This window comes from Mus pahari, chromosome 14 (assembly GCF_900095145.1).
Source record: "Mus pahari chromosome 14, PAHARI_EIJ_v1.1, whole genome shotgun sequence".
Classification (NCBI taxonomy): Eukaryota; Metazoa; Chordata; class Mammalia; order Rodentia; family Muridae; genus Mus; species Mus pahari.
Window position 1 is genome coordinate 88,324,684 of NC_034603.1, and position 10,937 is coordinate 88,335,620.

The following is a 10,937-nucleotide window of genomic DNA, read 5'->3' on the forward strand; positions in this document are numbered from 1 at the left end:
AAGAAAGAAAGAAAGAAAGAAAGAAAGAAAGAAAGAAAGAAAGAAAGAAAGAAAGAAAGAAAGAAAGAAGCTAACTCATGATGATTTAGGTGCAGATGCAGATCCTCTTTGCTGCTTAAGTGTTCTGAAGACTCTCCAGGACTGGGTGCCCCCACTGCTGCAGGAGCCTTTATCCCAGTGTTCCTACACCCAGATGACCCGAGGAAACAACTGGCTGCAGAAAGCAGGCTTGGGCACTGCTCAGAGTGGTAGCCCATGCAGCCTCATTCAAAGGACGTCCACATATAAAGAAGGGTCCCCAAAGCAGTTAGCAGCTGTGGCCTGCAGGAGAGATATGGAAATGGTCTTACGTTAGCTCTCTTCCCCCTGGCAGTTGTTCATTGTAAAGTGTCTAGAGTGTGTAGAAAAACAAGGGAACAATAAGCACAGCCAGCCCTCAGCACCGAAGAGGAACTGATGGTAGTGCTGTTGGCTTTAGCTCTTCCTGGTTTTGAGGAGTGATTATGCTGGAACCCAGACCCCTCAGTGCAGAGCCAGGAACCCTGTCAGTGGCTTCCTGAGACAGCCTTTTGTGCTGACTGGGAGGTGTGTCTGTCCTGGTCTCATCCTGTTTCGGGTGCTCTAGAGCCCTAGTGCCTTTGAACCTGGACACTTGTGCGTGGACTGTATGGGGAGGCCAGGGGCTCCTGCAGATTCTGCTGCTACCTACAACAGTCTATAACAAATATCTTTCACGTATTCAATGGAAAGCAGCCACCTGGCCTGGCTGGGTCTCCCCAAGATGCTGTGCCTTTTGCCCATAGCACCAAAGGTCAGGGGTTCTCTCTGAGCACTTCTGCCTGTGGACGGTTTCAGGAGGCTTTGCTGAGGATGTTAGGCTGAGAGCAGAACACTTCCTTGGGGTTTCAAGCCTGGAGATAACGGATACTGTAAGGTAATCCCACAATCCCTGACATTCCTGCCCCCTCCCCACTCCCTCTGGGGACCACTGTTCTCAGTGTGACTCTCTGGCAGTGAGGGAGCTGGCTCCTTCCCTGGCAGTGACATCCATGCCCTCGTCACACAAATTAGTCTCCACCTGCGCAGCTCTGTGGATACGCTTCTGGAAAGGAACAGGTAAGTGGCTCCCACATGTCTCCTGGCATTGTTCTTCACAAAGGCTTTTCTAGAAGGACTTCTAAAAACTTCCACCAGATTTAAGCCAACCACCCCCCCCCCATCCTCCTAGTTATCTCCAAACCACACAGGCTCCTCCACTGACACTGTCTGGATTTGCTCCAGGTATGTCACTGGCTGGTTCAGCCCCTACCATCGCAGGCGGAAGCTTGTTCACCCAGTTATGATCCAGCACATACAGCCGGAGGCACTCAGGTAGCCACCATCATATCTTCCCAGGTGTTTAGCTCCTGGAACACCTTGTTCCCTTTACAGCCACATACAGTAGCAATGACCATGGTTATCAGTGTTAAGGCAAGACAAGCTTTCCAGATCCTGCAGCTGTAGATCTTGGATGAACTGATAGGCTACTGCTTAGTAACATGTCCCATAATATTAGCAAGAATCTAAGTGGTTCCTGGCCTAAGACAGTATCAACCACATGCCCAAGCTGACCTCATCTTTGGAATCAGGCCACCTGGGGTCCATGCTGGCCCTGTCATTTCCTGGTACAACCTGGTAAAGTGCCCTGTGGCTGGAGTCCCAGGCTGCCTGCACTGTCCTCTCCTAGTTCAAGACTCTAAGCTAGGTAATAAGAGTACAATTGTACTGAGTGTAACATGCTGCCAATAGTGTGTCCCGTTCATGGTTGTGAGAAAAACTGCCAGGCAGTAGTGTGCTTTTGATTGTTGAAATGTGACCATTTATTTTTGTCCCAATGTTAAACGGAGGCATGGAATAGTACCAGCTCCAGGGGCTGAGGATATGGGTGTAGCTATGTAACCTCGAGTCTCAGCAGGCACACTCAAGTCAGATCATGGCCGCTGTCTCCCCCAGCCTTCTAAGCAGGTGGAACAACCTCGTGCAGCAGTTGGAGGCGGCCCTGCAGCTGGTCTTCTACCCAGACACCATAGAGGAGTGGCTGGAGGAGAATGTGCTCCCGAGTATGCAGCGACTGCAGGATCTGCTGCAGGACCTGGGTGAGGCGGCTGCCCGACAGCCACCACCCACCGGCCCAGGCTGGGACACAGGGCAGAACCCATAAGACGCTGGGGCCCTGTGAATCAGCCTGGAGAGCACCAAGATTCCTGTCTCCGTGGCCCAGCCGTGTGGAGCCTGTGCTCTTCCTGCTGAGCTCTGGACACCTGTACAGACAGGCTTTCCAACTGTATGAACAGTAACTTTGTGCAAAATAGAAAACAGAAAGGCACATTTGCAAGTTGCATGTAGAGCTTTATTACTTCTGAAATTAAAAGACCAGTAGAAGTGGAAGTCCCACCAACAGAAACTCTAATCAGCTTTTTTTTTGTTTTTGTTTTTTTGTTTTTCAAGACAGGGTTTCTCTGTATATCTGTATAGCCCTGGCTGTCCTGGAACTCACTTTGTAGGCCAGGCTGGCCTCGAACTCAGAAATCCGCCTGCCTCTGCCTCCAGAGTGCTGGGATTAAAGGTGTGCGCCACCACGCCCGGCTTCTAATCAGCTTTTTACCACCATAGAGAATTGAATGCCGTCACCTGGGAGTGAGTCTATGACAGCACCTCAGACACCTTCCTCTCTTGTCTAAAGTACCTTAAGAGTCGATAGGCAACAAGCCAAAAACCAACAAGCTATAGTTCACGTTTCATCTGGGGAGAGAAATCTAACTTAACCACTTAAAAAGCTCACTTTGGCATGTTCAAGGGACCATATTCCCCAAGTCAGGACTAGTGGCAGTCACTTCAGAAGACCTGTTCATAGTTCTTGCCTAACTACTGTGTTCAGCCTAGGTACAGTGGCCTCCAGGCTGCCTTAACTCCTCTGTCTATATAACTCTTCAATTCCCCAGTTCTACCTGATGAGGTATGGGTATGCAGCTTTGAGGAACTGTGTAGACCAGCGACCCACAGCTTCTAGGCCTAGAGGCCAGGCTGGGAACTTAGTAAACAATGTACTTTTGAGTGACTTGAGTCCACTCAGAAGGAGACTAGAAGAGCAGAAAAGGACCATTAGTGGTTGGTACCAACTTTTCTTAGAAGAGGCCATGGCCCAGGCTGGCCTTGAACGTTCTTCCCGCTGCACTTCTCAACACTGGGATTTATTGGGCTGTCTCCACATGCCTATTTTCTTCAGGTCTTTTCAAGGCTCGAAAAGCTAAGACTTAGTTTCTATAAAGGATCCCCCGGGTCTTAAAGGCTGAAGGATGCCAAAAGAGGTGACCTTTCCTCCACCAGTAGTTTCTTCCCAGGTTGGGTTGGGAGAGCCTTCCATTCCTGACAGCTGGGCTCCAACACTGCTGGGCTCTCAGACAAGTGGTCTAAGAAGGGACTGGGTAGTCAACAGCACTCTGATTCCTCTGAGAGTTCTGTAGCCAGGCGTCCGGCATCCAGAGTTGCCTTCAGGAAAGCCCCTGACCACCGAGAGTGTCCATCTTGAGGGATAGTCAGGGAGAGCAGACATCACTGTGAACAGGAGCAGGTCCACCCACATGCATGTAGGTGTCTCACTCACTAGAAATGGAGTCTTGCTTACAGTAGCCTGGAATGGCAAGGCGTCTCCAAGGCAGGCACTAGGCCTATGCTGAAGAGAGCTTGGCATCTTCTGCTTCAGATTGCCCTCGGGTGAGCTTATCCAGACCAGGCTGCGCTGCCCAGCCCAGAGCTGCAGAGTAACTCTGGAGAAGGCACTCATTTCTGAGACCTGGCCCTTCCCCTAGATGTAGCATCCACACCCTGCATCCTGAGAGATTCAACCTTTCTGGGTTGTAGCAGAGGTCTAGCCCAAGGTTCTGCAAAGTGTAGAAGCGTAAACAAGCAAAAGGCAGGTGGCCCATAGTAGAACTGCCCAAGGCACAGGTGGGTGCCCAAGATCTGCCTGTATCCTTACAATTGTCAAGTCAGTTGGAGATGCATCAGAAGTGGGTAACATTTACCAGCAGCCAGTCCACACTGTCAGCTCTGGCCACCAGGGCCATCAGGTTCACTGTCACTGCTCTGTGACCGTTCCGAGGGGCTCTCCAGACGGTGCAGCTCCAAGAAGCTAGTGATGAGTTTGGCAATGGCTTCCACATCACTAGGCCATCATCAAGAAAGCAGGTCACCTTGGCAAAGGGTGCAAGTTCCACACCACAAAAGACCCATACTGTCTCATCCCCTATGATACATCTACAACACCCCCAGGGGTCCCAAATAGGCCCAGTATCTCTGGCCTTGTTCCTATTCTCACCAGACCCCCGACCCTGTTCTGATGCCTCCCCCCTATAGAAGCTATGGCAAAGCTGCTCCTAAGCACAGCCCCATACCCTGTCTACAACATCTAACTTCCCTGCTGCCCTGGGAAACACTAAAGGATAGACATCCCAGTCTTGCTCCATACCGCTCTTACCTTCGTCGGCCCATGACTGCACTCTGAGTGAGGGGGTGGGAGAAGCCTGTTGCAAACCGGAGCACCACCATGTAGCCCTTCCCAAAGTAACGGACCTTTTCCTCCTCCACATTCACATCCTGGATGTCTTTCAACAGGACCACCACTGGGGACAGAAGGGTTTGCTGATGAGCAGTCCACCCTATGCTGTGCGCAGGGCAGCCTGCTGAACAGTGGGAGGAGCATTGGTGACAAAAGCATTGGCTCGTCCACATTCAGGACGTTGGACGCAGAATAACTCGTGGATAAGGATGCTCAGGAGAGCCCTACAGCTGCAGTTCCAGGCAGAGGCTGGCTTTCCTGAGCAGTCCTACGACAGGGATGGATCCCTAAGCCCAAGCTGCCATCTTCATGATATCCTCTTTGCCTGATTTTACCTAAGGCTGGAAAACCTGTCTGGCTCCAGTGGGGTAGCTCTGCCAGTTCTGTGCACAGAAAAACCATTGCTTAACTAATGCATGGCTAATACTGCATTCCCAAGAGCCACTGGGAAACCTATCTCATCTCACCGTCACAGTGACAAGCGTGGAGCCTGTGGAGACTGGCTCTCAGATGTGCCAGGGCTCCCAACAAGCTGCCTAAGGGGAAGTTCAACTCACACCCCACAAACCAGCTCTGGTCTTCATCTATGCCACTTTCAGCTATACATTGCCAGCACTCCACATAAGCTAGAGACCCAAACACCTTGGAGCCTAACTCTTCATGTTAAAAGCCCACTAAGGGGCCTGTGTACACACATGCAGTTTACTTTCATGTTTGTAATGCATAATAGCTGGGCTGGACACATAGGGAAGAGACCTATGAGAACCTGCTACTTCACAACAAGGCTACCTCCCAAGCCCTGAGGTCCAAGGGTTACAGGATTCCTCTGACCATCTCACTGCAGGACTAGCAAAGCTGACAACCAGGGACAGGATAATCAAGAAAGGCCAAGTGGTTCCTGAAGACTAGAATGGCTCCCTGTGAGTCTACCTGGCACAGTAACCTCTTGTCACCCTCACCCAACTAGGAGCTGCCAAGGAGTTTCCATTTTTCCTCACAGGCTAAGTCCTGAAATATGCCAGTTATCTGCCTGAATCTATCCCTGCAAGCCAGAATATGTCTGGGGGACCCTCACTCCCTGAGCAGTTGGGCTTGGACCTCACCAAACCCTCCCCAAGCTATAGGTCCCCACGTCTTACCTTGATCGTGGCCTGCTCTGAGAAGAGTCAGCAGCTTCTTGTAGAGGCTGAATGTTTTTAAGATGACCTTCCCAGTGCTCTTGTTGAAAATGGCCTCCTGCAAACCAAAGTATGCTGAACTCCAGGGAGAGGGCGGAGCTTATGCTGAGCTATCAGCCCTGCCCACACTGGTACAAATACGCAATTTGCCCAGTGGAAACCCAAAGCCTCCAGGACTCCTCCAGAGCCACCTTCTGTGCCCGACCTCTTGTACTCCCGTGAGTAAGAGACACATGAGAGAAAGCCGATAGAATGGGTGCTCTCTTCCTGAGAGCAAGACCAGGCCGGGGAATCTTGCCCAGCAGGTATGTGGCCCCAGGTTCAACCCTAAGTACTGGGTAAATAAAAGGACAAAAGGACAGGATGGTAATGAGGCCATTAAGCAAAAAGCAGAAGCCCAGGCCAAGTCCAAGACTAAGGGAAGGGGGCATCCCCAAAAGGTACCACCTGACTTTCCCCAGGCTCAGATTTCTGTCCGCTATTGTTAGGTGTACAGTGAGGACCCGGGTGGTCAGAGGAAGCCCCCAACCCTTGAACTTCAAAGCCTGGGAGCTAATCTGAGCAGAATGTTCTTACGGGTCCCTGCCCTGAGTAGCCACCCCAGCCAAGACATACGAACTTGTTGTAACAACCTGGGCAGGGGGTGAGGGGGGGGGAAACTACTGTGTGCCAAGTGGGGTGTTTTATGCCCATCAGAAGGTTGAGGCAATAGGCTTTTGAGTTTGAGGCAAGCCTGCAACAAAACAAAACACACTATATAGAACCTTGGTGAAAACAGTTGTGAGTAGCTTCTAGAAAACTTCTCTTCATCCAGAGATGTTTACAAAAAAAATCAAGGGAAGGGCTGAGTCCAGGTAACTGAATGCCTCTGAACTGGGGCAGGTGCTTCTGAATGGGAAGGGTACGACTATACCATCTTACCTCCCAGTCTTCCAAGTTCTGTACAGCCACAAATAGGCAGCCTGTGACATAGAAGAGCTTCCAGCCCAGACTATCTGCAAGCAGACAGTATATCAGCTTATTAGCTACAGGAGCCAAGGTGATAGGTCCATAGGTGGCCCTTCCCAGCCCAGCCTTTCTTTTGGCTCAGGTAATGTGCTTCTGTCACTGGAGCTATGTGCATCCCAAACTCTGCCTATTTCCACCTAGAGGATGGGTAAATCTATACAGCCTTGCCATGGAGATGGGACACATCCTCCCTGTAGCAAGGTGGCAGGCAAATGCTAAAGAGCTTTCCAAGAGGACTATGTAAGACAGGAAGAGATTGAAGATACAAGACATGGCCTGGGGTCATTTCCCACACAAGGCAAGGCAGAGGCCACCCCAAAGCCACACACACCAAGACTGCTTTTTGTTCATTTCCAAGTGCACGGAAGCTAAAGGGGAGAGCATACTTTACCTCCACTGTAATAGGCAGCAGCCAGGCCCGTGGATAATATTCCTGTAGAGAGAAGAAAGAGGACCTTGTTAACTAGCCAAGGGAAGTCCCATTTCTTCACAGTGCTATAGCTGTGTCATGGTAGCACAGCTTGTTCAGGGGCAACAGATAGAGGCTACCTAGTTCAGAGTTGGTGAGATAGCTAAGAAGTTTGTTTCAAAACGGAGGACGACAAGGGGTCTGAAAAAGAGGGCTTACTGATTAAGAGTATATACTACCTGTCTCGAAAAACCAAAAAAAAAAAAGAGTACTACTTTTGCAGAGGACCCAGTTCAGTACTCAGCACCAGCACCCATGTCAGGCCATCACAACCTCATGCAACTTCAGCTCCAGGAGAGCTAATGCTCTTCTGGATTCCACAGGCACCTATATGCACCTGCATAGAACCCCCATATGGATACACATAATTTAAAAATAAGATAAAAAGCAAGATATCCCATCATGGTGTTCACCAGACTTGTCTGCAAATAGATGAAAAGTGCACACATGACCCTGATGTAGGTACTGCTTACATGGGATGAGGGATGACGACTACTTACAGAATTATAACACCGCCAAGCATAACACGCAAAAGGACATGTGTATATCATAAGGACAGACTGCAAAGATGCTGCTGAAGCCACAGCTAGTGCCTCACCTCAGACTGTACAGCCCACACAAGTGCAGCTGTCCCTGAGATACAAGAGCCTTCTGACAGGCAGCGATGGAGGAAGAGGCTAAGTGTGCTTATGGAGAGATCTGAGCCAGGGAAGAGGAAAGATGGGAACCCATGATCACCTGTCACACGGAAGGAAAACTATAGTGACCTCGGAAAGAGTAGATGCAAGGCTGGGAGGGCATCTCAGTGTTAAAGAGTGTGCCTAGCATGCAAGGGGGCCCTGCATGCCATCTGAAAGAAAATGGCACCCTGAGGGTTAATGAATATGCTTTATCAAGGCCTCGTGTTGAGAACCTCTAATAGAACACAAAGGAGCTGTTTAAGTAGCTTTTTAGATTTGTGTGTGGGAAAATTGGGAAGCCTTACCGACCAGCAGGGACCAAGACCGGATGCCTGGAGCCCTCTTCAGATGGAGGCGGGTGCTGGTGCGTGTCTCCACCTGCATATACATTCTTGGAACCTGGGCTCCACTGCACAGCCGACCAGGCTTGGAAAAACACAGCTGAAGCCTGCAACCAGTGCACATAGGCAGCACCTCATCAGTCCAGCCAGGGGTCCGGGGGAGCCCGGGGGCGGGGGCCGGGGGGAAGGGCCACAGCAGACCCTGAATACCTTTCTCTTAGGAGCCCACCTCGACTCACAATTATGTATGGACATCGGGTCTACACAGCTCACAAATTTGGTGTTGGTCTGAACTCACTCCCAAGCCCCAGTCTTGTGAACCCTTTTCTTGACTGAACCCTCATCTTTAAGTTGTTCCATTAGTAAGCTCCCTCCCCCTCCCCTGCCCCGACACACACACACACACAACTCGGGCTTCCGGCACCTTACTCGAATCTTCCAGAAACAACTCTTCCCATCAAGAACGGGAAGTGAAAGTACCATCGTGTGTGAGTCTCTACAGTCAGAAGCTGTCAGATCCCTGTTATTGACTCCAGACTACCTAACAATGGCCCAAATGCACCGAATTAATGGGACACTGCGGCAGGACCTCTGGAGATTAACACCCAAAGCCCCAGTTCTTAGTGGCTCCTTGGATACCCAAGGGCAATCAAGCTTCGTACTCTACATCCTCAAGGAGCCTAGTTAGGCACACAACTTGCCTCCCTCTGGCTTCAGTTACCAACTAGCTCCACTAGCGGCCCGTTCCCTCCGGAGTGCACACGCCCGGTTTGCTCAATCTGCCTTGCGCCCGGTCCAGATCCGCAAACGATGACCCGCACAGGGCACAGCTGGTCGGATCCCGAAAAGTTGCAGGACACGCACCTATGCAGGCAACCGAGGGACCGGTAGGAGAATGAGTAGGAGAGAACAACCCCTCGAACTTCCGGACTTCTGTTCCGCGGACTTCCGGGATAAGAGACGGGTGGGAACCTCCCAGGGGTGGAGACTTAGTGATTACGCACTTGGGGGTTGTGCCTTTGTGCTTCCACACTCCTGAGGACCAGGACAGTCCGTAGGGCACCTGGATTTAACCCCTTGGCCAACCAGGAAGATGTCACTCAAGGAGGTTTCCTACCTAAGCAGCATATGGGCGTGGTTTAGATGCCTGAGGCGTGAGTGGATCTGGATTGGTTTTTTGTTTTTGGGGGGGGGGATTTTTTGGGTTTTCCAGACAAGGTTTCTCTGTGTAGCTCTGGCTGGCCTGGACCTCAGAGGGATTTGCATGCTTCTACCTCCCGAGTGCTGGGATTACAGGCGTGTGCCACCACCTCCTGGCTAGATCTGGAAATTTCAGGAAATGATGAGAGGTTATATTCACCAGATCCCTAAGGTACAGCAAACATGGACTGACTACCTGAAGTCAATCTAACAAAAGATGCACAATAAGTGAAAGTGGGGACATGACCACTCCTAGGTATTGTTGACGAGGTTCTTATTGTAGATGCGAGGGAAAACACAGTCAGGACCATATGGAAGAGTATGGTTGAACATGTCCAGCAGAACAGCGCCAAAAGAGGAAAGAGAGGGCGGCAAAGAGATGAAGAGAAGAGAGAGGGAGACAAAAGACCAAGGGGGCAGACAGCACGTAGTCACGATGTCTGGGTTTTATAGGCAAAGAGAAGGGGGGGAGGGGGGCTGAATAGAGGGAGGGGGAGGGGAGGGAAGGGGGGGGGGCTAGCAAGATCTAGGTTAGTAGGCAAGAGCTGAGGAGCCAGGACTCTGTAACAGGTACTTGCTGAGAGCATGGCCATCATCCACTTTGATAGTCAATAGGCACCTCAGCCATTTGTCCCCCCCCCCCGTTTCTTTCAGACCTAACACACAATAACGCTAAAACCTGGATCACGTGTCCCTATTTTGTAGTTGCCTCCAACATACCTACGGTGATCTGTGGGTGCTAGAACAGCATGCTGGGGATTTCCATTACTTTACGGTTCTCTTTAGAGCTACTTGTTGCGTGTTTCCTAATTTTATAATGACTTTATAAAAGTACACAGCAGCATGCATAACCCTGGGAGTTTTGTCAATTTATAGTTACAGTATATACTGAGAAAACTGGATGAGGCAGTCTCTCTCTAATATTTACTTATTTATTTTATGTATATGTAGCTGTCTTCAGACACACCAGAAGAGGACATCAGATCCCATTACAGATGGTTGTGAGCCACCATGTGGTTGCTGGGAATTGAACTCAGGATCTCTGGGAAAGCAGCTAGTACTCTTAACCACCGAGCCAACTCTCCAGTCCTGTTTTTTGTTGTTTTTGCTTGTCTGTATGATGCGTGTGAGAGTGTGTGAGTGTGTGCATGTGTGCATTTCTGGTTGGCCTGGAACTCTGGGATCTGGCCCACTCTGCCTCCTGAGTGCTAACACTGAGTGCTAGAATTAAAAACTTATGCTGCTACATTCAGTTCAAAGCTGGATTTATTCTCTTTTCTTTTTATTTTTCTTGCTCTCTTTCTCTCTCCCTACCCTTACTTCCTTCCTTTATTTATTTATTTTTCTCCTTTTTTTTTTTTTCCAAGACAGGATTTTCCCCAGGCTGTCCTAGAACTCACTCTGTAGACCAGGCTAGCTTCAAATACACAGAGATCTACCTGCCTCTGCCTCTTGAGTTCTGGG

The 10,937-nt window shown here is 50.2% G+C and overlaps 2 protein-coding genes across 7 annotated transcripts in view; one reads left to right on the plus strand and one right to left on the minus strand.

Moving 5' to 3' along the window:
* Hexd (hexosaminidase D) overlaps positions 1-2,427 on the plus strand; it is a 16,559-nt gene extending 14,132 nt beyond the window's left edge. For 2 of the 3 annotated variants that reach the window (XM_021212326.2, XM_029546050.1), the window contains exons 10-13: positions 856-934; positions 1,015-1,116; positions 1,282-1,371; positions 1,993-2,427. In XM_021212326.2, coding sequence (XP_021067985.1) covers positions 856-934; positions 1,015-1,116; positions 1,282-1,371; positions 1,993-2,200 — 479 coding nt within the window. In that variant the 3' untranslated portion in view covers positions 2,201-2,427. The remainder of the gene's footprint in view (positions 1-855; positions 935-1,014; positions 1,117-1,281; positions 1,372-1,992) is intronic. The other variant, XM_029546051.1, reaches the window with a different exon arrangement.
* Positions 2,428-2,568: 141 nt separating this feature from the next.
* LOC110332167 (cytochrome b-245 chaperone 1) lies at positions 2,569-9,213 on the minus strand. Of its 4 annotated transcripts, none has more exons than XM_029546055.1 (7): positions 9,138-9,213; positions 8,238-8,380; positions 7,175-7,216; positions 6,697-6,770; positions 5,737-5,833; positions 4,517-4,661; positions 2,569-4,204 (listed from the first exon to the last, which is right to left on the minus strand). In XM_029546055.1, exons 2-7 carry the CDS (start codon positions 8,320-8,322, stop codon positions 4,084-4,086), a joined length of 564 nt encoding a protein of 187 aa, XP_029401915.1. In that variant the 5' UTR covers positions 8,323-8,380; positions 9,138-9,213; the 3' UTR covers positions 2,569-4,083. The 4 variants fall into 4 exon arrangements, with proteins under 4 accessions (XP_029401915.1, XP_029401916.1, XP_029401914.1 ...); XM_029546056.1 differs by having other exon boundaries at positions 8,995-9,186; XM_029546054.1 differs by having other exon boundaries at positions 8,975-9,186.
* Between the last annotated feature and the right edge of the window lie 1,724 nt (positions 9,214-10,937).